Below are 26,119 nucleotides of genomic sequence, written 5' to 3'. Positions count from 1 at the left end.
ACAGCTATAAACTACAGAAGTATGACACAGATTCCCTACAAGCCTGCAGATGTTTCCTGCGTGGGCTTGGTGGCCTGGGAGTGCATTAGCCGTATTGAAACAACATCACTAACCTGCAGTGGGGACATTTCTGTATTTTATGAACATTTTATTCCCAAGAGTAAAAGTGGAAACTGGACCACCAGCTCCTTTGCAAGAATGGGCTGGGATCTGCTGAGAAATACTGAAAAATATGCCAAGGCAAAGAGACCAGAAAGCTCTACTAGTCTTTCCTTTTCTGAAGAAAACTGCTTATTTCTGTTTCTGCAAACCTCTGTCCTGGCCCCATCCCAAACAAATTCTGTTTCTCAATGTTTTTGCTTATAATCTCCTTTTATTATTGCTACTCCCAACATCCATTCATCTAAGGGAGTTGGGGGACTCAGCAATACGGGGAGACTTTTCAACGCGATTGATGCAATTTCTGGGGGCATTAACCTGCACCAGATAAGTTCCTTGAATAATAATAAAAAATACCTAAACTCTGAGGTTAGTTAGTAAGAAAGAGTTTTTTAATTATTTTTTTTACTTTGACATTATGCTGCTCATAAACCATCAACAGCCACCCTCAAGTTTTTAGCAAAACTAGAGAAGGAACAACCTGATTAGAAGAACTTGCAATTCTTCCTCTCGGAGGACTTTATAAATCCCTGAATGTCTTTATCCTAACTTTGGGTTACTAGCTCAGCACCAGCCTTCCACTTTCAACTTCTGCCTCTCTTTTACTACCTTTATCTGGTGGCAATGATAGCGTTACTAAAAATGGGTGTAAAATCACACAAAAACACACAATATTGGGAAAGGAACAAAATTCCACAAAATTTCAGTCCATAGGGACAATAAACTACCGGACAGATCGCTTTTTTCCCAGAGTGTAGCTCAAGATCTCAAATCCTTTGGAACAAAGTGGATTTCTCCAGACTTTACCCAATTTCCAATACATCAATTCCAAACGTGCAAGATCTACAGCCGTAATTATTACGGATTTCAGAGGCATTTTGTCTTCACTTGCATGGAAATTACCCATATCAGTGAGTGGTAGGTGGGATATTACTGTACCCGTGACGAGCTGGCCTGAATAGCGATGAGCCGGCGTGTACGAAACGGGAAAAGCCAGAGTTGCCTAATAAAAACACAGCCTAGAATGCCAATCCGTCCCGAGCTTAATGCTCTGTAAATTACATTTGCTTCAGCAATCAAATCTCCTTCTCATTACTTCAGTGCTACTAGACTTGGGAAATAATTGACACGATCACTTGCATAACCGTCGGGAAGGTCTGGATTTCCAAACAGCCAACCTTGCCCTCTTTTTCTGCTAATACTTAGATTCATCCATTTATATAATCATAATGCTTCCCATTTAAAGATTGCTTTAAAGGAGAGTAAATTCAAAATCGTTCTGAATTCGCAATAGTTAAGAAAATAAATGCAGCCAGAGCCACAGGAAGAGTTTCGAATGGAACAAAAATTCTGCTTTTTCACCTAATGGTGTCAAGTGTCCTCTGCTTGCAGAGCAATAGGTCCTCAGCGCAGTGACAATGTCCCCCAAAGACTCTCATGACACCGGGACCACCGTGATGTAAATCCTGCATCTCTAAAGCACGGGGCAGCATTACGATAGCCCAAGCTGTGACCCATCCTCCAGGTCCCTAAAAAAACCCGGCGATAAAACGACTTTTACAGAAATGTTCCTCTCAACGGCCAGAACAAGGCTGCTCGATACGAAATCCCATCCCACTAACAAACAAGTTTGGCACAAAGCCCTATCATTTGCTGCTGGCAAACTCTCCCCAACGCCAGCAGCAAATTTTTATAGCCTTTAATCCCAAGCCCTCTCTGCATGAGTAAGTCCCCTCCGCTTGAGCAGGGGCTTTCTGCCTCCAAACACAGTTATTCCACTCATTTGCAGGTCTCCTCTAATCCTGCTCAAAACTAGGTTGAAGAGCCAGCAAAAAAATAAATAAAGAACTAAGCTTATGCGCCTGGTGTTTCCTCTTAACACCTCTTCAGCGTTTGCTCTGCGTTGTGCCTTACATTTCCTTCTCAAATAACCTCCTGCTGAGTTAAACCAACACTACTGAACAAAATCTCAGCAACCAGGAAGGCCTGTGGCACTCGTGGAGCTACGAAGCGCGTCTGGATCCATCACGCGCTCCTGCTGCCCTGGACATGGCGTGTTGGAGCTGGCAACGAGACCAACCAGAGCCCTGAACCCCAAACACCAAATGTGGGGGACAGACGCGTACACGGATAATTTCTCTTAGGTGAACGGATCCACGAGCAAAGGGGTGGATGAAGCTTGGCAGGAGCAAAGGGGTGGATGAATCCCGTAACGGCTGAGGTTGGAAGGGACCTCTAGGTATCACCCAGTGCAACCCCTGCTCCAGCAGGGACACCCAGAGCACGGGGCACAGGGGGGCATCCAGGCGGGTTGGACATCTCCAGAGAAGGAGCCTCCACAGCCTCTCTGGGCAGCCTGTGCTACAAATCTTGAGGAACCTCATGTAGATTCTCCAATATCTACGCAGGGACAGAAAACAGGGCAGTGTTGCCTCCACGGGGATGGTAACAGGTTTTTCCACTCAAGCGCTTTTTGGGGAATTTGCCACAATTTGGTAGTTTCAAAAACCTCCACAGAAAACTCTGGCTGAAGTGGATCTGATTCACAAAATTCCTGTAGGGGCCACTTCTACCTCCTCCACACATGCCGACTGCAATAAGCTTCACCTGTGCTAGAAAACTCACTAAAGGCCACATGTTCTGCACTGTGTGTTTCTACACTTTGGCTGTATTTTCCTTGAAACAAAATTGTAACAGAGTTTCAAGAAAAGAAGCTAAAAATCACTATGAAAAATGTGACTTACGTGTTTTTTCTCATTTCACTTGACCCCAACATCCTCTTCTTCTGGCCTCCCTGTCACGTTCCTCAGCATGGACACTCTCTGCTAGCAAGAACAAGGGCTGTCCAGCTACCTCGTTGCTCCACATCTTGGTCTCATCTCTGCTGTGCATCCTTCCCTAGAGCTCCAGTGTGCACGTACTCACTTTGCCATTCACTTCCTCGGAAGATGATACTTTCAAAGATCTTATTTTAAGCAACTCAAGGGCTGCTCTCTTCTACTCGAGAAAATAAATCAGCTCTCTGTGTTTCCTTGCATCATTTTCTTCAGCACCCTAGAGCATTTCCTGGGGTTGGAGATGGAAGCAGCAGAGATCCCAGCCCTCCTCTCCTCCTTACCATATAGTGGCAGGGTTATTAAAAGCCCCAAGGCAACAAGGACACACGTAGACACAAGGCAGCGCCTTCCGTCCTCTCCTGCAGTCTACAGAGTAGCCAAAGTTGCACACATGGATGTTTCCCTATTTCTTGCTGGTTAAAAAGAAAAAAAATAGTCATCTGCTTCATATGCTGAGCATCAAACACAGCAATTGGAGAGATCTGGTTGTGCAGGGGCTGACTTTCCAAGGGGCGTTCTGCCAGAGGGGAGCTGCTCACATTCCAAGCGGCTCTTTCCTGGGAATCACCAACGCTGCCGTGTTGCCCATGCACGGAATTAGCGGCTGTACGTTAATCAACACCTGGAAACATCACGAGTGGATTATTTCCTCCCGACGTATCGAGACCATAGACGGGATCAGACGCAATTCCAAAATCACGTAGGGACCCTAACCGGAGCTGACGCTTCTCCAATATCCTCTGCCAGGTTTGCTGGGTGCCAGGACACAAAATCTTCCACCCTCCTTCCCTCCAAAACGCCCTCCCCAGCACTGCCTTACCCCATCGATGGGTGAAGTCAACTCTCCAAAAAACCACGGGCAGAAAACAGCAGCCCTGGTGACACCAGCCAGCGCAGGTGCTTATTATTTGGGGGATTTACATGTTCTGGAGCTGTATCCAATGGCTGCTGAACAAAACCCGCGGAGCCTGGCATTACAAGCTGCATTCCTGCTTTCTTAGAAAGCCAGCAGTTAATGGCATTCAGCCTGAATCTAGAGTCATGAAAATATCTTTATTAAGCATGTCAGGAAACGTAGCAAAACGCTGTGTTGAACATTTGGCCGTAGCAATGCTACTCGGTTCTGCAAGGCGAGTCCGTATCACATCTGATGTGTTACATAAAATATATGTCAGCATTTCCCTGGCAATAACAACACAGCGGCTTCCGAAAAGCCTTAACACGCTGCAAACAAAATCCCTGCGATGTATTTGGAGCTGTGCAGCTTCCACACGCTGCGAGATACCCACGTGTCTCAACGGCCACGCAAGAGCCTTGAATAAACCCACCCGTGCTCATTACAGACACACTGGGTGTTGGGGCTTCTTTTATATATTTTTTGCCATGTAAAAAGCCAATCTATCATTTCTGTTTAGCTCTATGTATTTTTAACAAAAATATATTTCCACTGGAAAAAAACTAGACATGAGCAAAGCAGGAGGACCTGAGTAAGAAGACACAAGCAACGGAGTATTTTACGAGGCTTGAAAATTGCTGTGATTAGTCAAGCTAAGCGGGAAATCAAAAAGATTACGAAAATGTGGTTGGTTCATGTGAGGACACAAGGGAAAACACAATAGCGAGGGGATGAGGAAGGAAAAAAGAACGAGACAAAAACAACAAGCAGAGAAGGGAAGTGGCTTTAAATGAGATGTAGGATTGCCTAGGGTCAGAGAAGAGCACCCGGAGCAAGGAACGTGCCCTTGGAGTTCACTGAGCATATGATTTCTGCCTGGAAATTCGTTCAGCTGGAGCTCTCGCTGCTGCCAAGGCCAGGACACCTCTTCCCACCACGTTTTCACCCCAATACGAGCAGCTCCCAGCACGTAAGCAGACGGTGAAAACCTTAAATTTAGCCCAATCACACACATAAAAACAGAGCCGACAGAGGCGGCTCCCTGCAGCCTCGCGCGCGAGAGACCAGTGATCCCAGGGGAGCAATTCCGAAAGGTTCGGGAAGCCTTTGGATGGGAAGGGAAAATGGAAATCCCGCCTCGGGATTCTAGCATGCAATAAGGGAAAACCTGATGTCACCAAAATACCCCTTTCATTCTTTTTTAACATGGTTCTACCAAAAAAAGTGGGCTACAGAAAGCAGATTAAGGGAAAACAGAATGGGCTGTTACCACGGGCTCCCTCTGGCCTCTGCAGACATTCCCCACGTTAGGCATTTCTATCTTTGGCCAAGAAACTGCTGCACTCACTTATTTTAACTGTGATTTCTCCTTGGAGGTGACATGACTGGGTGCTGATTTTGATGCATCTCGACATCTATCAAGGCTTCGGATCTCACGAATATTGCAAGGTGCCTCTCCTACCCTGTCCTGCTCTGATTCCTATCTGCAAAACTGCATTATATGAGGATTTAGTCCTAAAACGAACAGATTCAGTCAGTCAGCCCTTCTAAAGAAGGATTGCAGCTACACACACCAAGGGGTTGAACCTCAGCATTATTATTTTTTTTTTTTGCTATGCAAAGAGCCTAAAAATGAAATTATAAAGGAAATAAGTAGAAAACAGTCTCAGGGGCTGCCCCTTTGGCCATGTCACCCATCTGAGGCTCCTCAGGGCGTTGCAGCATGGGGACCACATGCACACACGGATGCTCCTCCAAGGAGAAGCCGGCACGTTAAATAACTCATCTCGTGCAAAGGGAAGAGCCGTTTCCAGGCCTCTCTGTAGCATCCTGGGCAGGGACCCAGCTCGTCCGGGGATCTGGGATCTGGAGAGGACACTGGAGGCTGAGGAAAAAAAGGCTCAAAGAGGTGAAGCTTAGAGGAACTCTGACAGGCCCATGGGACAGGCAAATTTGCTTTTCTTAGAATAATTAGGGTCTCCCCACTAAATTTTCCTTGCCTAACGCTGGCCCTGCCAGAGACACTCATTTTGCCTGCCCCATCTGTTTGGATTTGCTTACTTCCTAATTTGCACACCGCCTATCTCCATGGTGGCTAAGCGTTTTAATCACAGTGATTAACACCCTGAGCAAGAACAAAACAAAAATGGTTAATCAAAGGCTATTAGCTGCCTCTGAATGTCTCGGTGCTGCTTTTTACACAGGAGGGCTGGTTAACGATCATCCCCGGAACCTTTGGTCTCCCATTCAAGTGCTCCCCTGGCAATTCCACAGTTTTCCATAGTCACATCGGGGATTTTGACCCATTTGGCACCAGGAATGCATGATACGCTCCGGCAGGGAATCCTCATGGCTTTTAAGCCTGCCTGAAATGAATATAAAACTTCGTAAATATAAAACTCACCTCTTGCAAAGTCACCGTGAGCATCAGGTGCCCAGTGCCCAAGTGGGAATCACAGCCCCATGGGGTGAAATTGTGTCCATGCATGACAAATACAGGGAAGCTGTGGGATGCTCTAATACCTGTGGGGAATCAAAAGGTCCTAATCTGCAAAGCCTGAGCCCTCAAGGATGAGGAATCACGTCTTATCTGTGTTTGCAAAGCCCTGTGTAAATCAACAGCCTCGTACAAGCAGGATTTAAAACAAAAATACAAGTGCAACTGCAGGGCTTATTGCTCTACCTACATCTCCAGCGGTTTCCATCGGGAACATGGAACTAAATGGCTTTATTTATGAGTCACAGCTGTTTAAGGTAAAGCATGAATGTATAAATGTAGGATTGCTTTTTTGTTTGTTTGTTTAAATAGTTAATGTAACTAAAAGTAGCCAAAAAAAGAGAGAGTCTGGTCACTTTTCTACATTTTCAGCTCAGTTGCCTCCAACTATTCCCCCTGTTGTTTCTTCCTCGGAGACCATTCGATGCGCCTGATGAGCTCTATTTTTCTTGTGAATTAGGGCACCACGGCTGCAGTCCCGGACTTTGGGTTCTGGGTTCATAAACCCCTAGTAAAAGCTAAATGCTGTGTAAAAGTCCATGAGAGCCAGTAAAGCTAGAAAAAGCTGCAGTGCTACCACGGCTCACAGACATCGGACTCTTGCAGTAACAGAAGGTCTCCTTGGTGGCAAACTGGAAGGAGATGACATCAGCATCATGAGGAGATACTCAACAGAGTAAAAACTGATCTGGTTTTTGCATCCCTCTCCTTTTCCAACAAATCGCCCCTTTATGGACATCAACCTTTTTAGTAATGTCTTTGCTTTACTTAAAAAATAAATGCATGTTTACAGCAAAGCAACAGCTTTGAGGTTCTTACCTCCAGGTGAAATCCTGCGGCCAGGACACACACATCTGTTTTTTCTCTCCCCTTCAACATTTTAGTAACACTTGGGACCCTTAACACAGCATTTTAAGGCATGGAGAATAACCACCACCCCGAATCAGCACATCAGTAATTTCAACAAGGTGTCTGCACAGCTCCTTGCATTGACTGCCACAGCTCTCCACTTCATCCTCGGGTGACCATCAACTGATATTTATTATTTACTCCCTAAGGTGGACACTGTGATGCAATGAGATCATCTCTCATCTATTCCTCGCTAACGAACGTAATAAATAAGTACAGTAAGCAGGATAATCGATATGACACTCTGCTCATATCCTGGAGAACATTAGGCCTGGGGCCTGCAATCCCACTGGAGATGAAGGGCTTCCATGGGCACGAGACCTGCTCAGGACTGAGAGTATCTGCAAAAGGGGTTCGAGGAGACAACGCTGCTCCCAAAAGTGCTGTGAGGACCCGACACAACTGTGGTAGCTTCATGTCTAAGGTGGCACATGAAGCCAAGCACTCACTGACGACACTGCAATAATATTGGCAGTGCCCTGCAGGAAACGCAACATGGGTGTTGCTCCAAAAAATGTTAAATACACCAAAAAAGAGAGGGAGGGAAGACATTATAAGTTTATATGTCAAATGAAAGTATCAGCAAGACAAAATTGAGGTATTATGGAAAGACCTGCATTTCTCTTTTATTTAATGCGTGTCCTAAGGATCAGGCTCTGACAAGATAATATTTTAAAAGAAAAACAATATTATCTTGTACAATAAATATAGACGGGATCTATTCGCGATTTTCCTTCTTATAACGTAGGATCAGAGAGTTTTCAAGATCCTGAATCAAACCTCTGCTTCGCACCGTTTCCTGCTCTTATTAATTCAGAAGATTCCCTGTCCAAAAGGATTTCCTGCTGCCCCTTGCTGATGTAACGATATTCCTCAAGTTATTCATGACCCCTTCACTCTCTTCCTCACCCAGTTCCACGATGACAGATCCAAGATATGAGCTGTCCAGAAGCTGAGCTTTTCCTTTTACTTATTTTTTTTATTTATTTTTAGAGGTATCACCTTCAAGTTCCCTCATTACACAGTTTGGTAGCCTCCCTGAATATGTTTAGCCAATATACCTAGTTGCTGCGTCCACGTTCCTTTCTCTCTGCTTGTCTTATCCCTGAATTTTTCTTCAAATTACAGCTGGGATCATAACCTGCTGCATTAGTATCAGTGGGGATCAGATTCTCACTAGGTTCTGCGATAAGTCCAAATGGTAAAAAAAGAGAAAAAGGGGAATCCAAAGACTAAGGACTCAGCTGAGAATCTTTCTGCTTCCTAATTATTCCTGGTTTCACAGCCAACGTATAAATGACCTCACGTGTCCTGCTCGGTGGGACATGCTTCTCAGATGGGAAACAGTGTCTGATTCTGGGTGGGAATTACATTTCCATGGTCTTCTTTTCAGTGTCAGGGGCCTCCCACCTCCTCAAAGATGCTCAGATCTTTTTGCCCCCTTGGCAGGGAGCATCAGATCTCAGTTCTATGATGTAAAAAATTCTGGGAAAAACTCACATTTAAGCTCTGCAGCACCGGACTCCTAGGGAGCTTCAAAGCCTTCAGTGAGCACGGCCCAGTATATTTTTTAAATGCACTCCCACCTGGGAAAGCCTTGGCATTAGAACACACCTCAAATGCAAAGCAAATAATGCATTTATGCTGAAGAAAGCACCACGGTGAAAGAGTTTTCTCTGGACATATTTCTAAACTTCAATAAACACACAACAAAACTAGCTAATAACATTTGTTGGAAAACAAATGAAAGTTCAACCCAGCTTCTCATTTTGCTGCAGACCAAGTTACTAACCTCTAGCCAGAAATCCTTAGCAACTGCAAGGACTAAAGTCTTCTTTCATGTCCTCACTTGGAAGCTCTGCTCCTATTTTTCACGACGAGGATGCAGCAAGTTCGTGGTGCTCCATGTTGGTCACTTAGCTCCAGTCTCCGCGAGTTTTTCTTCAATCCCAGTGACGCTGCGTCCTCCTGGAGAGGAAGTCTCCAAGTTCTCTCCAGCTGAGACCATAAACCCATTTACACCAGGATGGATCACGTACTTGGAAATCTCACAGCGTCAGCCCGAGCACAGAAAACAGAATGACAGAATCCCAGAACAGTTGAGGTTGGAAGGGACCTCTAGGGATCACCCAGTGCAACCCCTGCTCCAGCAGGGACACCCAGAGCACGGGGCACAGGGGGCATCCAGGCGGGTTGGACATCTCCAGAGAAGGAGCCTCCACAGCCTCTCTGGGCAGCCTGTGCCAGGGCTCGGGCACCCTCACACCAAGGAAGTTCTTCCTCACATGGACATGGAGCTGCGTGGGGTTCAGCTTGTCCCCGTTACCCCTTGTCCTGTCACCGGCCACCACCGAGCAGAGCCTGGCCCCATCCTCCCTACATCGAAACTACTGAAACCAGAGGGATGGCATCTGCCGAGGGTGATTTTTACTGAACACTAAACTCTTTCAAGCCTCAGAAACTGATCCCGTCTTAACAGACAGCAAAGCTCCTGAGGACACAACAGCGTCAGACTGCAGACTGGCAAGAGCATTAGACTGCTGCTTTCACCATGGACTCCCAAGGTTTTGGACCTATCTACATCCCCACCTCTGCACTTCCTCCTTGTTAACGGCCGGCTCAGCTGGGGAGATGCACAGAAACAGTGAACAATATAGAAAAAAAATTACAGCTATGTTACAGAGCTGCATAAACAGCCTAATTGAAAGCAGATTTCTTTTAATATAATTCTACTTTTCATAGGACAAGGAAGATGGATTTTTTTTTTTTTAATGGGCAAAACCTCAACCTGGAATCATCGAGCAGTGGATGCACGACCAGGTTTTCTGTTTGGGATGGTAAATTTTCATGGTCATTCTCAGCTCCTGGGGACGTGCTTGCTTGCGGGCCGACACGCTGTACAGCAGCTGTCTGCAAACCCTCCTTCCTTCGTTAGGCTTTTAAGTCACACTCCTATTATGAACCTCCTCTTTTGTTGCTCTCTTCCCAGCTAATTCTCTGCTGTCGGTGGAAGATTACCTTAAATGACCTCTCCTGCAACGCCTGAATTGCAGCATTCGTTTTGGAGCCTATTTGAGAGTTTATCCCTCGCAGAACTGCATTCCCTCAACATTTGGGTTTACGGGAACACAACCTGAAGATCCCAAGCACCCCAAGGACCTCTGGGGTGGCCAAGTCGGGCTGCAGCGACGTCTGCGGGTTTTCGAGCCGCAGCCGAAGAGCTCGAAGGGTCTCTGGCTCCCGAGTTATTACGTTGGGTTTCTCCTCCTTCGATTACTGCTGGTTCTCGCCTCCTCCAGCCAGACTGTCTGCCCGAGAAGCTGCAGTGAAAGCGGCAGCCGGGCGTCAGGCACCGGCTCCGCGCTCGAGACGAGCGATGGGAAAGCAGCCAAGACCCCAAAAAAACTGAAACTTCACGGGGATCAATGGCTGCATCTGACCACAGCAGACAATGCCCGAGTCAGCCTGGCCTGCTAGGAAGCTCGTCGAGCGCATTCCTTACCCAAAGGCTGCTTCTGCAGGAGCAAAACACTGCAAACTTTATAAATATATAAATAAATAAAAATAACTTGCTGTTTTCTGGCTTCTATCGCTCGTTCTATGAATACCACAAGCAGCTCAAACCCTGGAGATGCTCTGTTTAAAAGAAAATAAGGAACACAGCAATTCAATGCACTGATTGCACAGAAACCCCAGGTCTGCGAGCAGATAATGGTTCAAACAAACCCTTTTTTGACCTACCTTGATGGCACAACAATATCTGCCCAGGAAAGAAACTGAATACGCTCCCATCGGAAGGGAAAAATGGGGAAAGAGCCCAAAACAGAAGTCTGGTAAACGCTCAGGGAGGATTTTGTTAATCTTGAAGGTCTCGAGCGAGAATGCAGAACTGCACCTGCTGTGCGAACACGAATACAAACTTGTAGTTACAGTTAATACAGATTAAGCATCCTATTGAAATGTTGCCTCTGTGAAAGGGGATCGGAAGAAAAATAAATTTCTTTAAAGGTGACTGCTGTTCAAGTCTAATTGCTAAAATCCACAGTTTTACGACGGCGGAGCTGCCTCCGACGAATGCACAGTTCTATTCTGAGTGACTAACAGATGTTTTCACCCAGGATTTAGGACAGAAAGAATATAAATGCAATGATAATGGGAGCTTAATGAAGTTTAGTCTGCAGTTAATTCACACACCCAATTAATATGATACCCCAAGGAAAGTATTACCAAGACAAGAACCCTTTTGTTGATCGTAAGGGTCAATTCTAGGCAAAATACCCAACCTAAACACATGCATTTTAATTCTTTATTAAGGAACAGTTAAGTATGCTATTAGAGGGCTATAGCCCTTTATGAGCAGTGACTTTAAAACAGTATATAAGAATCTAGCACTGGATCACAATTAGAAATACTACCACTGATTGCAGTCCAGTCCCTGGAGGAGCTAGAAAGCTGGTTCAGCAATCTCCTACAACGGGCCAAATTTCAGGCTTGGAAAACAGCACTACCCAATGAATCTCCAAAAGCTGCAGCTTTATTCACAAATTCCTACACGACACAGATGAAGCACAGCCGCTCCCTCCCAAAATAAAAACATGATTTCACCATTTCTCCACTTAAGAAGGAGAAAGGTTTCCCAGGCCAAAATCAACGTTTTCAGAAATCTATGATAGCCTATTTCTTACTTTGAGGATGGTAAAATCAATTTAAATCAAAATAAATGAAAGAAATGTGACATTTCTACTTCTTTAGACACCTTCGTTAGGAGCGCTGGCTTCCAACTAATTGCTAATAGCAACTGCTATAATATTAAAAAAAAAAATCCACACAGAGAAGTGAGAAGAAGCATCGGAAATTAAGCTTAAATCCTAAAATGCAGCTTTTTGCTCTAGTTACACAGTTCCCAATAACTCTTGTGCTTCCTTTTCACGCTGAGAACACAGTCAAATATCAACAAGAAAAATATCAAATATCAACAATAAAAGTGTAAGAGCCACCAGTAACTTGTCCTTGCTAGTGAGTGACGGGACACGCGTCCCAGTGACCACAAACAGCTGCTTGCTGGTTACAGGAGCAGCAGCAAATTACAGTAAGATTTGCATGTTCACAAAGAAAATGCAGCGGTTCATTCCGGGCAGAGTTTTTGCCAGTTCAAAAGAGAAAAAAAAAATAATGAGAGCCTTTAATGAAGGTCTAATTGTGCAACAAGCCATACCGGGAAAACCGCTTTTGTAAACGGAATTATTAAACTCCAGCGAAGTAAAACAAAGAGCAAAAAGAGTCACTGCATAAATAGCAATGAAGTAGCTATTTAGGTGATGTTTTGAAGCGCAGCGATTGAAGGATCATTCAGATAAATGGCAGGCGATCCAGGCAGAGTCACGGCACTAAAACACCCCGTTTAATCTTGGTTTTGGCTCTCCTGAAAGTCCTGCAGATTCTCCTGTGACTTCCCATGAGACGGAGCGTTATCAGAAGGGACCAAAGAGGTGGCACTTGCTATAGGGGACACTTGTGCCTATAGACAACCAGATTTCGAAGCAGGGTGATTCAACCCATTTCTACTGCAGTCGGAGAGGCTCCACCAATTAAAATCAGCCAAGAAAACAAATATTGGAGCTTACAAATCCCAAGGTTTTTTCACAATGACACTGGACCAGATCAGCCCCCATTCTTCGGCAAAATCACAGACGACATTTGAAGTCCTGGCTGCATTTGTCTAATGAAGCATAATTAAGTTGAAAAGCTATAATTACTTTTAATCTTAAATAACGGAGAGGTTTTTAACGCTGAACATACAATATGTATGATGTGATATTACCATGAGCCTTTTGAAATAAATCAATAACTATTAAAGCTGGATCCTATCAGCCACCACCAGATATTAGTCGCTTTCGGAATATTTCAAGTATTCAGTTATTCTCAGGTACAGTTAAAGTAGCAAAATGAAGTGGTCTCATACTGGCACCGTGATAAACAGGAGATTAAATATAGAACATTGTCATTACTCCCCACAGCCCGGACTTCTTTTCCTACCCACGACAGCAGAGTTTACTCGGATGCGTTTTTATTCCAGGTCTAAAGCACATGACTGAGAAGTAAAGAGGCTGTTGGTTCAAAGACCTAATCTAGTGATGCCAGGGATAACACAAATGCCAAGAACCTAAAGATGAAGATCATCACCTTGGACAGCTATCGTAGGCTGCTTAAAATCAGTGACTTACCCACAGAGGTGACTTTTGACTTCAGTTTTGTATTTGGTTGGGCCTGGGTGAAGGCAGGTTGCTTCAGGAGGAGGCATTGCCCGTGTCACCCATGCCCAGGATGGATCATCTTTAACCCATAGAGTCTCCACCTCATGGACTTTACCAAAGATGCTGATAGGATACACTTGTATCAGCAGAGGAAAAAAAGGCCACATATTCCCACAAGGAAATGAGATGTAAAGCAAACTTCCAAAATTGTATCCTAGAGTCCCTTGTGCTCCTTCAGGATGAATCACAGAATCATTATGGTTGGAAAAGACCTTCAAAATCACCGGGTCCAGCCACAGATCATTGAGTCCAATCCCAAGATCATTGAGTCCAACCATATGAAGCCACTTGCAGACGCAGAAGTCCCAACCACCAGTTTCTGACATGGGTCTGATGTTCAGCTCAATAAACCCAAGTGCCTGAGTAACCCGGCACTGCTGCCTCCTTCCCGACAGAGCCCATTTCCTTCCCAGCCCCATCCTAACAAACAGGACACAAAGCCTTAAGGCAGCCCCTCGCTATCACCAACTTAACGTCCCAGCAAGAACCTCTGCCAGGTTCCCAGCCTTCCTCGCTTGGGCCAGGACTTGTTGGAAGTCTCCTCGGAGGAAGGAAGAGATGAATTTCTGTAGTCGCTGCCTCTCGAGCACTCAGTGCTCAAAATTATTTCCATTTCTAATTAATATTCATAAATGAGCTACAGTAGAACTCCTTCAATCAGCAGTCACACACCGCCCACGTTAGATGAAAGGACAACTACACGAGATAAGCAGTTTATTGGATCAAAAGGCCTCTCTCGGCGCGGAGACGGCTACTGCAACCGCGCGGAACTGCCAGCATCCAATCACGGGCGCACGCACGAAGCAAATATCAGGAAATCTCTCCCTTTAAACCAGAGATTCAGCACAGAGAATGCACCGTGCAATTATTATGTTAATTTATCTGAATTCTTCAGGCCTGAGCTGAAGGGAAGTACTTATGTTTTTAAAAGCTGTCATTTCGTGTCACTGAAAATGTCTATTTCGACTCTACCGTCGGCAATTTGAGTTTACTTTCGTGTCCCAATCCCTTCCACAACTGACTATTAAAGTTTTGGGCTAGATCTTTACCACATATATTTAACACTATATACTTCCCAGTCCCACTGACCTACGGCAGTTTATGGGAGGTGAGGACCTTGCCCTCACCTCTCTCTCCGAAGCTAAAAGCTTTGGCTTTTAACATCTAACTACATCACTACACAACTGAAACTTTCAAAAGTGGCACTCGTTAAACTTAGAAATTCATTTCTTTCCCCAAAAACGAGCTCCTATCCTGCTTCCCCTCTGCTCAAGCAAGATCTAGAAGGTCCTTTTGTTACCCTCACCCCTGAAGTTCACGTGGCAGAAGTTGGTGATCTCAAGAAATCGCTGCCTGCAAGAAACGTGGCCTGGGGATAACAAATTGGCCGCAGCTCTCACAGGCAATAAATTAATTAAAAAGATACCCGACAAAACCACATCGAGCCCACGTAGAGTGATGGAAACGATGCAATCGGTGTTGTAGAGTTCCCTTTTCCACTAGGTGGGAAGCTAAAAATTCCCAATAATAATGGCAAAATGGTTAAAACGAGCGGAGAAACCTGTATTACCCATTGCTGCCAGAGCTGTTCTACTACTCGGAAACAGAGGACGGAAATGGGCTGCCCAAAGAGAAGTGTATTTACACCCATTGCCAGAAAGGGAAGGTATAAATATTTCTGAAGCTTTCTGAAGGCTAGTACTTACAGTCAGGCTTTGAAGGGGAAAGAATAAAGCAAAATATTCAATTAGAAAAAAATTACTTTAATTGCAGGTTCTATTTTATTCCTGCATTAAAGCAATAACGTGCCTCCAAATATTGCTGAGCTGGAATACAGAGCTTAGTGCTACTTAACATTTTAATATACACTTGGGGGCTAATTTAATTTAGACCTGCGTGGGGGTCTCTTCTTCCTGGCCCCTTTCCCCCAAACTCTTAAAATATCAGGCACGTACTTACATAGCTGACATGCCTGCAGATGTAGAGCTGAACATGTATTTGCCCATACCTGGAAGTCTGAACTCTGATGCTTGATCTTTTTCACTTTTTCAGTCGAAAGAAAGCATCCAATTTCTGCACCCTGAGCACCGAAAGAAAACTCTCTTGGAATTAAATGTAAAACTATATATATTTTATAAAATAGCACCCTAACAGTACCCTGATCCCATGGGAAGGGATTTGCTATTGAAAGTCTCTGAACAAGCAGACACTTGAGGTGAAGAAGTGAAGTGGACACTCAAGGTGAAGGCTCTTACTCCCTGTCCCTTGCTCTAACCACACTCTCTCTGCGCCGTGACAAGCCATGGTTTTCTGAATATAGCCTCATTTCTCCCTGCAACAGAAGATAAGTGAATATTATTGTAGGGAGCCCTTCATCCTTTTTAATTAAACAAATTAATATCACTTTTCCGCATCTCATAGCTTCTATTATCTTTTGTGAACTCTTTACAATTTCTGTTGTAAAGACACATTGAAAAAGCACTAATTGAGATAATCTCTGGAATTCGAGTTGCTGCATTTTTAGTCATGTTTTAAAACTCTTTTCCCTTTGTTTCTGGAAAGCCTCCCAACTTTCCACCCATGCCAGACTGTTTACATTATTTAAATGCCTTCTGCTTACACCACTCTTTACAATTTTAACTTCAACAACATCGGCCTCCGTTGCTCTTTTTATTTTTTCCCTTCTCTTAGACATAACTGGGATGAGTTCCAATCCCAAATTCAAAGCCACTATTGGTGCTTTGCTGCTGTCTTCTGCATTCAGTTCATCAAGGCAACATGTTGCTGCCTGTCCTGTTGCTCAGGATTTCTTGCACGTGTGGAAGAACCAAAGAGTTTAACTGCTGTTTGTTCACCAAACATGTGGGAGAAATGGCAATTTTGCCACGCTGTGGAATTCTAGGAAAACTCACATGGATTCTCTCTATCTGGTGCTTTAACAGCCATGCACAAGCCACCCCATCGAGCACCTCCCTGCAAGGAAGCAGTGGAAAGAAGAAATATCAGATGTATTAAGTTCACGCCACAAATGCATTTACAAGGGTCCAGCTCCAAACCCATCGGGAGCTTCGTTTCACCCCTGTTGCTGTTGAGCAGTACATGCATTTAAAGGCAAGGCACAAAAACTCACTTCTAGTCACCAATCCATGGAATTTCTACACTCATCTGACCCCCCAAAATATAGATAAAACACCTCTCCTTAACGAGATTGACAGCTGTGAACCACAGTGCTCATCATGCAAGCAGAAACATGGTCTTTTACCTGCATCCCACTGCAGCTGTACTAAAAAGTGGGTGAAACTTTGATGCCGACTCTCCAAGCTGAAGGAGACTCCAGCAGCCCTTCACGTTTTCGCTTTGCTTTTTCCACAGGTTTAATTAAAAGGTGATAAAGGCAGCACCGGGTGCCCAAGCCCTGTGTCTCCTCAAGATTTCATTAAGAGCTGTGCGAAATGGGTGGAAATTTTAGGGCAAATTCCTCCAGCATCGAAAAAACCCAGCAGAAGGAACCTGTCAGGGTACAGAAGGGTGAAGTAGCAGCACAGACTGTCAGGTTCTCCAGTCAAAGTGCAAATCTGTGCTGGGTTGGTTAGTTTAACCCTCTTCACGATAGGGTTGTGCAATGGAGGAAGAGGAGGCAGCAGGCTGGAGCAGAGGATGCACCGAGCATCTCCGTCCAGCTGCCAATTCTGCAAAAGATCCTCTGGGCAACTCAAGTCATTTAAGGACAGATTGTGAATATTTCATAGGTGAACCTGAGCTCTCACTGGTTTCGGAAGAAAGGATATGTGAGGAGAGGCACAGTCTTCCGCTCCCATTATGGTTTCGGAAACACATTTAAGCTCGCCTCTCTGCTTATTTTTGTCAGTTGGGCAAGCTCCAGTTTTGTGGGAGTTAAACCCGGTCCAACAGGAGCGCTGGTTCAGCACGGGCTTATGGACACGGATGCGAAGCACAACACGTCCATTTGTACTGAAATAATGAAAGAAGACACAGACACACGGGTTAGCTATCCAAGCACGTGCACACTTGAGATGGGAGCACTCAGTGCGTGGGTCACATCTGCCCACGGGCAGACAAAAAGCAACTCTTGAGGCTTGGGTGGCTCGAAAGCAACGTCGAGGTGGCTCCCGTACACCTAGAAGTAAGCAGGAATCAGCATATAGGGTGGCGGGCAACACAAATTCCCACTTCCCAAATTCCTGCTCTGCAGGATGTGTGGGTGGCTGGGAAAAAGAAACGAATCCAGCCACGGGAAGGTGCTGAGGGCTGCTCACAACCACCCTGGGACACCAAGAGAGGCTCCGTCCCACCTTGCAGTGGAGTTTCGGAGCGTCGCTCCAACGCTGACACCGGCAGTCCCCGAGGACACGGGATTCTTCTTGTTCTGTCCTGTGTGGATCGCGCTGCTCCGCTCCATAGGGTGAGAAAAGCCCCAAACTGTCCCCAGATTTGAGCACCTGCTAAAGATTCTTCTCCCTCTTTTCCTTTTTTTCCCTTTTATACCCAGTTTTCAATGATTCTGGCAACCAGCGCAGAGTATCCATCCCCTTGGTCTTCAGCAGACCAGTCTACGGTTCTTTAACACATTCAAGATGTAGCGACTTGGTCTCCAGCAGCAATTAAAGCCTTGGCATCCAACCTAACCAGATAGCACTGGCAGGTACCTTGCTCTCCCCATTTCCTTGGGTTCTGGCTAACAAAAACACTGCAGTGACCTAAAGCAGCCATCACAGACTCCAAATCTGTCCAAGCAGATTAGAAATAGGTGGGTCAATGAAATACGAGTATTGGGCACGTGTTCCTTTTTGCGTATACTTTTAATTACGATTTCACTTCAGCTGTAGCACAGCACTAATCGGACTCATAGATCCTGCTACCTAAAAGCTTTCAGATGGCAAAACACTACCTGCTATCACTGATATCCAAGATAGTGAGCTGCTAAAAACCAAGTCAGGATACTAGGGAAGTAAAGCAAACATGAAAGCAAAGGGAAAAGTTATGTGAGGAATCCAGACTTCTCCAAGGGCTCAGCCTTATTCCCAAAGGAAAATTATACGCTTAGACGTCCAATTTCTTTTCCTTGCAGTCTCAAGACAGCAGAAGTAGCTCTCCTCCAAAGAGATGCTTTATCACTATCAGTTCTACCTACATCCTTTTCATTAAAGGAAATGCTCCCTGAATAACCTACATTTGTACTGAGAGAACCACTGCAAGGAATAAAACTAGCCTGATGCAGCTGAAAGCAAAATGGAAGTGTCTGGAAAGGCGGAAAATAGAGCTTTTAATTTGAGAATAGAAAGAAACCTTGGCCATCTTTCCTTCACACCTTGTCTCCCCTCCATCTTCCACATTGCCATTTGCATGAGAAATAAAAAACTATAGGGCATGTGGGAGAAAGGCAAGAACATGAGTTTCATATGAAGCCAATTTGCCTCAAAAAGGGATGTTCTGGTCAAAGACCTTATAAAAAGCAACAGAGAAGAGAGCAGCCTGCAACCAAGCTCCAAAACAGCAGTTTTCTCTGATAGCTTTTACATCCCTGAAGATGGTCCCTCCAAACTATCAAACATCAGGGTGGCTCATTTCCTCACCCTGAAATCCATGGAAGATTTACACCGGTTCCTGTACGGACAAAGAGAGGTCACGGGAACATTGCTGCTTCCCATCTCTTCTCCCCACCTACTGCAGTCCCCACGTGGCCAGGTTACAAGATGTCACTGCGCAACCAGTTGAAGGCAACTCTTATTCAGCTGCATCCCAAGGTCTGCAAGGAAGCCAAACTCAACTTTCTCCCCCCAAATCCTGCTTATCCACACAGCCATCCCCTGCTGCCGCTGCAGGAGCAAGCGGGAACATCTCCAAAGGAAAAAGCTGGTGGAAACTCTGCCCTCCCGAGGCTGGAACAGCAGATCTGCTTCAACATCTGTGGTTTGACCCCCCTCTAGTGGGTAGCGCTCAACAAGACATGGATTCCGGCCACCACTCGGCATCCAGTGGAGACTCTCCTTTGGCTCAAGGGATGGCAAAGCCTTCTTCATCCATCCACACCACCTCCCTACCTGCACTTTGGATTCGCCTTGGGCATGTGGATTTCTCAGGCTGCAGCCCAACGTTTCATGGAGGAGATGCCATGGAAAACTCTTAGGAATGGGTAAGGGTAGGCAAGGTTTCTTGGTGGGGAGAAAGGTTATACCCCAGATCTGATTTTGGAGGGAGAGGATGTTTATGATTTATCCCAGCAGTCTTCCCTCTGCCAGCTTGTCAAAATCTGACAAAACTCTGTAGTATAAAAACAAGCTGTTAAAACTTGGCGAAAGGGAAAAACTTAGCTGCCAGACAAGCTAACCAGAAAAAGCTGGGAAAAAAACACTCGAGTGTGCCAGAATAGGCAGTAAATTTAAAGAAGGGATCTATGGAGCTGATCATCCCAAGCTAAGAGATCAGGCGGTATCAGGTGAGCAGCTTCCAGCTCATCTGTCACTTGACAAGCAGATGTCTCCCACTCCAAGTGGCTTGGTCTGGTGCCTGTGTGTTGTAAATGCTGCATTCCCACATCATCTAATGCAGCAAACATCTAACTCAGAGTTCACCCGGAACAAAATATTTTAGTAGAACCAAAACCCACTCATGGCACAGTCATTAAATACCACATATTGCATTTAAACCCATTGATTCATCCTTCCACCTCCAGGCACAGCAAAGGATGAACAACTCATAGATTTGGTCTTTCCACTAATAAACAAGACGTCGAGTCATCGCCTAAGTTTTAGAAAATTGTCTTTAAAACACGCACACACACAAGGTAATTTAATGTCAAGATACTGACAATTTTTTAAAAAAACGAACGCTTTTCTGCTAAAGAAGCTTTCAAACCAATCTTAAAAACAAAACGCACAAACATTACCTTCAAGTCACAAACTTTGCCATGACTGACAGTTTAACAGACACAGTAAGATTTTTCAACTGATGAACATTCATTTTTAGCTCAAACCCCCCATCCTGTTAATCCCGTGGAATTCGATGACGTTTTATTTCACGGTGTGAAGGATCGGACATTTACCCTCTAACCTTCGTGTTTCGGGACAGCTGTCATGACCCACTAACACACTTAGGGAAAGGTATATCTAATGCTGAAGTTACACTCTTAATTGTCATAAACACAGCTTGGCTAATTAGCCAGGACATTAAAACCTCAATGCAATACCACTTATTTTGTTGTATCTTTTTTTCCTCCTGAATTTATACAGCTGAATGAGAAGTTCTGTGAGAGCAACAGAAGCCCAACCTGCCTCGAGGATATTTCAGACAGAACCCCAGCATGGGAACATCCTTCCTCGATGGAACGTCCCTTCGGCAGCTTGGGGACTTATCATAAGGAAGGACCTCAACTTGAGCAGTGGGAATGTCATTTGGGATGGTACCGCTTCAAGGAGCAATTAAAAACAACACGTGTGCATATATAAACATTTTTATATTGTATACATACACCTTCTTCTCTGCTATGTACCCTTGGAGATGGGCAGTATTAGCAGAGCCTTGGGTTTTAGCTGAGCAAAATGAATCTAGAGCATCGCTCAACTCCCCCCATCACAGGGTTTCCATTAACCCACCGACATTGCTGCCTGGTACAATTTAATTGCCAAAAATAAGGACTGAAAACATGAACAAAGACAACCCCCCTCCAACAACGCACGTGAACGGTACCTACTCCCCCCACAGTGCAGAGAAACGAGGAGCTAAGGCCATCAAAAAGAAGCCCGATATGTATTTTTCACCGGTGACGTCTAGCAAAGGAAGCCCCTGCAGGATGGCAAGTTGCGTGCGACCCGCTACGAGTGAAACGCACGTTACGTTACATAACGCTGGCCGAGGAGCCCTGGGCAATCCGAGGAGCGGATTCCCAAACAGCTCCGGCCTCCACGCGCGGGGACTTGGCCTCCAGCTGCTGAGCAAGAGCTGCCACGGCCTCCCCGTCACGCACGGCTCCGACTGCCCGCGCGGAGCAAGGAGCTTCCCCGTCCTCCTCCTCCATCCCCTCCTATCGACTTCTCGCCGGCGCGAAGGGATTTAGCCGCAGGTGAAACCCGGCTAAAGCGGCGCTTCCCGGATTTCCGCGCGCTCCGGGCTTGTTTCGGTGACACAGAGCGGGTCACCTGTTTGCTCGAGCGTCCTGGGGGCTGCTCTGGCCAACGCGGAGCTGCACCACGGTAGATGCAGTCCAAATACATCGTCATGGCTCTCGCCCGGCTCCACGAGGGGAGAATCCCAACTCGACGGAGGAGCATCCGCATCCGGAACGGCTCCTGCTCTCTCCCTGCGCTTGGGAGCATCCGGGATAGCAGCAGCAAGGGGTCATGTCCCAACGCACCTTCCTCGCGCGTATATCACACGTACGCACCCCCCTCCCAACAACCTCCCCACCGACCATGTATCAGCCACCAAAGTATAAAATAACCCCCCAAACAGAAGTTGGGAGGAAAGGCGCACGAAACGGGACGCGAATGACATTGAAGATGCAGGAGAAATATGTATTTTTGCTGTTGCGCCGCATGATTCCACGGGCTCCTTTCCTAGGTATGCATTTCACGCACCCTTCCCACGCAGAAACCCTCCCTTCCACCCCCTTCAGCTCCTTTAAAAAAAAAAAAAAAAAAGGAGAAATCTTTGATGTGTATATTCATTTTTTTCCCTCTCCAGAGCTGTGTCCTCAGAAGAGGTGTCAAGGCCCTCCCCTCCACCCACGCAGCCCTCCCCGCCAGGCTCAACCATGCTGGCTCCATCTTAACTCCAGCCCCTTCTTCATGGATTTCATTAAGCAGCAAAGTTAACCCCTTCCGCTACCCCCCAAAAAAGAGAAAAAAAAAAAGAAAAAGAAAAAGATCTTCTCATCAATCACTATTTTGCCTCCTTGGTCTCTCTTTTCATCCATACCCCAGGAGCAGATCCCATGAACGGCACCGGTGAGGTCATATTTTTCACCCCCACTGATTCCTGCTGGAAATGGCAATGCGGGGATGCAGTTATCCCCCCTGGCCGTCCCCTCCAGAGCTTTCCACCAGGCACTGCCATCTTCTCCCTCCTCAGACACATCGGGGGGGAAGGACCTTCCTCCCAAAACCATTTTAAAGAGGCAAAAAACCCCCAAGCGTCCCCTCCACCTGCCCCATCCGTAGCCTCTTCTACGCAGCCTCCCCCGCACGCTTGGGGCACGTCCGCTGCCCCGTCATGACCCAAGAGCATCTCCGTCCCGTCCTCCATCGTCCCCACGGGACGGTCTTTCCATGTGCTTAACCCTTCTCTTGTCCAGAGCCGTCTTAGAGGACACAGGGCCACGCCGGATCCTCACGGCTGTCCTTACGACACCCCTCGCCGCACGAAAACGCCATCTCTGGAGAAGCGCCTGCATCTACAGGCTTTCATCCCGGAGAATTCCTTCATGCCTCCTCCCCAGCCTCTTTTCGGGGGGGATAACGTAATTCCCAACACGCTCAGGAGGACGCAACCCTCCCTTTCATCCCCATCCGCCCCGGCGGCGTCTCCAAAACCCGGCGTTTCTTCCCTCTCGCCCGCCAAGGTTTCTCCGGCGGGAACGATGCCCATCTCTGACCTTCAGCCTCCCGCACGAGCGGCCTGAGGACCTCTCGGAGGACCGGGGGGAGCCTCCTCTCACCGGGGCACCCCACGACCTCCTCCCCACGCCGCAACCGGGCTCCCAAACAGGGGGAGGAAAGAGGGGGCTGCTCCACGGCCGCCCCGCGGGGACTCGTCCCTCTCGGTGGCACCTCCTGCCCATCTCTGCTCCGGAGCAACCGCCCTCCCGTCCCACGCGGGACGCGGCCGGGCCCGGGCGCCGCAGCGCTGCCCGGGGTCACCCCCAGGCCTGCATGTCCCCGCACGGGGAGGGGGGACACGCGGCCGCCCCCGTGCTCCTGCCCCACGCGTGTGGGGTGGCAGCTGCCGCCTTTCCAGGCGGCCACCTCTATGTCCTCCGACACATTTTGGATGGGGGGAACCTCTTCCCTTCGGGGCTGCCATGAGGGGGAGGACGGACACCCTGTCCCCCCGGAGGTGACCTGCGTGGTGAGGGGACATCCCTGTCCCTCTGGGCACCCCTCCTTGGGATCGGCGAGGTGGCCACCAGCAGGGTTTTGGGGCAAAACCCCAAGGTTTGGCCACCCCGTCCGCACGCGCGCGCGTGGCGCAGCAACCGACGGGGCGCCCCCGAGCTCGGCGAAGCGTCCCCACGGCCTTACCTCCAGACCTGTCCCATCTGCAGCAGGTGGATGACGGACTGCCAGACCCACACGGAGATCCTGCAGAGCCGCTCGGCGCCGGCCGCGGCCGTGCCCGCCGCCCCGCGCCGCGCGTGGGCGCCCATCATGGGCGGCCCGCGGCTGCTGAGGCCCTGCACGGCGCCCAGCCCGCCGCCCGTGTAGTCCTGCACGAACCAGCGGAAGCTCAGGATCTGCACGAGCACCGAGGGCAGCAGCACGAAGGCCAGCGTGAGCGCGCACCACACGTAGTCCCGCCGCCCGTAGTGGTGCAGCGCGAGCCACACGTCCGTGCCCACGTCGCCCAGCAGCACCAGCAGCGCCAGCACGATCCACAAGCAGTCGAGCCACGGGCGCTCGGCGGCACCGGCGCCCTCGGGCGGCACCTCGGCGGCGGCGGCGAGCGGCTCCTCGTTCCCGGGGGCGGCGGCGGCGGCGGCGACGGCGGCGGGCGGGCGGCCGAAAAGGTTGCGCAGGCAGGCGCTCCGGCAGCCCCAGTAGCACGACGACGTGTTGCAGCAGTGGCAGATGTGCAGCGAGCTGCTGCCGCCCGGCTCCTCGCCGCGCTCCGCCGCCGCCCCGACGCCGCCCGCCGCCGCCGCCGCCGCCGCCGCCTCGTCCAGGTTGTGCAGCTGGGCGAAGGCCACGCTGCTGCCGCCGCCGCCATCCGACTTGGCCGCCATTTTGCTGCCGCCGCCGCCGCCGCCGCGTCCCCGGCGCCGTTCGCGCTGCCGCGCTCTGCCCCCCCCGCCCCGCGCCCGCTGCCGCCGCCGCCGCCGCCCCCCCCCCGCCCGGTCCGCCCGCTGCCCGCCCGCCGCTTCCGGGGGCGGCGCTTCCCGCGCGCGACGCGGCGGCGACACGGGCCGCCTAGCGACGGGCTGCGGCAGCGGCACCGGGCGGCAGCGGCACCCGGCGAGCCGCAGCGCCAGCGAGTGCCCGCCGCACCGGCACCGGGAGCTCGCGTTGCACCGGCACCCGCTGCACCGGCACCCGGTGATGCCATTGCACCGGCACGCACTGCACCGGCACATTGCACCGGCACCCGGTGATGCCGTTGCACCGGCACGCACTGCACCGGCACCCGGTGATTCCGCTGCACCGGCACCCATTGCACCGGCACCCGGTGATTCCATTGCACTGGCACCCACTGCACCAACACCCGGTGATTCCGTTGCACCAGCACCCATTGCACCAGTACCTGGTGATTTCATTGCACCGGCACCCACTGCACCGGCACCCGGTGATTCCGCTGCACCAGCACCCATTGCACCGGTACCCAGTGATTTCATTGCACCGGCACCCGCTGCACCGGCACCCGGTGATGCCATTGCACTGGCACGCACTCCACCGGCACCCAGTGATTCCGCTGCACCGGCACACGGTGATTTCCATTGCGCCGGCACCCACTGCACCAGCACCGGGTGATGCCATTGCACCGGCACCCATTGTACTAGCACCGACTGCACCGGCGCCTGGTGATTCCATTGCACTGGCACCCACTGCACCGGCACCCGGTGATTCCATTGCACCAGCACCCATTGCACCGGCACCCGGTGATGCCATTGCACCGGCACCCGCTTCACTGGCGCCCGGTGATGCCATTGCACCGGCACGCACTGCACCGGCACCCGGTGATTCCGTTGCACCAGCACCCATTGCACCGGCACCCGGTGATGCCATTGCACCGGCACCCGCTTCACTGGCGCCCGGTGATGCCATTGCACCGGCACGCACTGCACCGGCACCCGGTGATTCCGTTGCACCAGCACCCATTGCACCGGCACCCGGTGATGCCATTGCACCGGCACCCGCTGCACTGGTAGTCGGTGATGCCATTGTACCAACACCCATTGCACCGGTACCTGGTGATTCCGCTGAACTAGCACCCATTGCAGTGGTACCTGGTGATTCCATTGCACCAGTACCCGCTGATTTCATTGCACTGGCACCTATTGCACCGGCACCCAGTGATTTCCTTCGCACCGGCACCCATTGCACCGGCTCGCCATGATTTCCACTGCACCGGCACCCATTGCACTGGCACCCACCGCACCGGCACCCGGTGATTTCATCGCACCAGCACCCATTGCACCGGCACCTGGTGATTCCATTGCACTGGCACCCACCGCACCGACACCCGGTGATTTCATTGCACTGGCACTCATTGCACCAGCACCCGGTGATTCCATTGCACCAGCACCCATTGCACCGGCACCCAGTGATGCCATTGCACC

At 48.8% G+C, this 26,119-nt stretch overlaps 1 protein-coding gene across 1 annotated transcript in view; it reads right to left on the bottom strand.

Annotated features, from left to right (window-relative positions):
- XKR6 (XK related 6) overlaps positions 1 to 24,568 on the bottom strand; it is a 160,510-nt gene extending 135,942 nt beyond the window's left edge. The window contains exon 1 of the mRNA XM_088534347.1: positions 23,868 to 24,568. Within this exon, the coding sequence (XP_088390473.1) occupies positions 23,868 to 24,568 (701 nt within the window). The remainder of the gene's footprint in view (positions 1 to 23,867) is intronic.
- Between the last annotated feature and the right edge of the window lie 1,551 nt (positions 24,569 to 26,119).

This window comes from Tinamus guttatus, unplaced genomic scaffold, assembly GCF_059628265.1.
Source record: "Tinamus guttatus ecotype Peru unplaced genomic scaffold, ASM5962826v1 Tinamus_guttatus_pri_ptg000548l, whole genome shotgun sequence".
Lineage (NCBI taxonomy): Eukaryota > Metazoa > Chordata > Aves > Tinamiformes > Tinamidae > Tinamus > Tinamus guttatus.
Note: the sequence above shows the minus strand (reverse complement) of the source record. Positions and strands in the feature narration are given on the sequence as shown.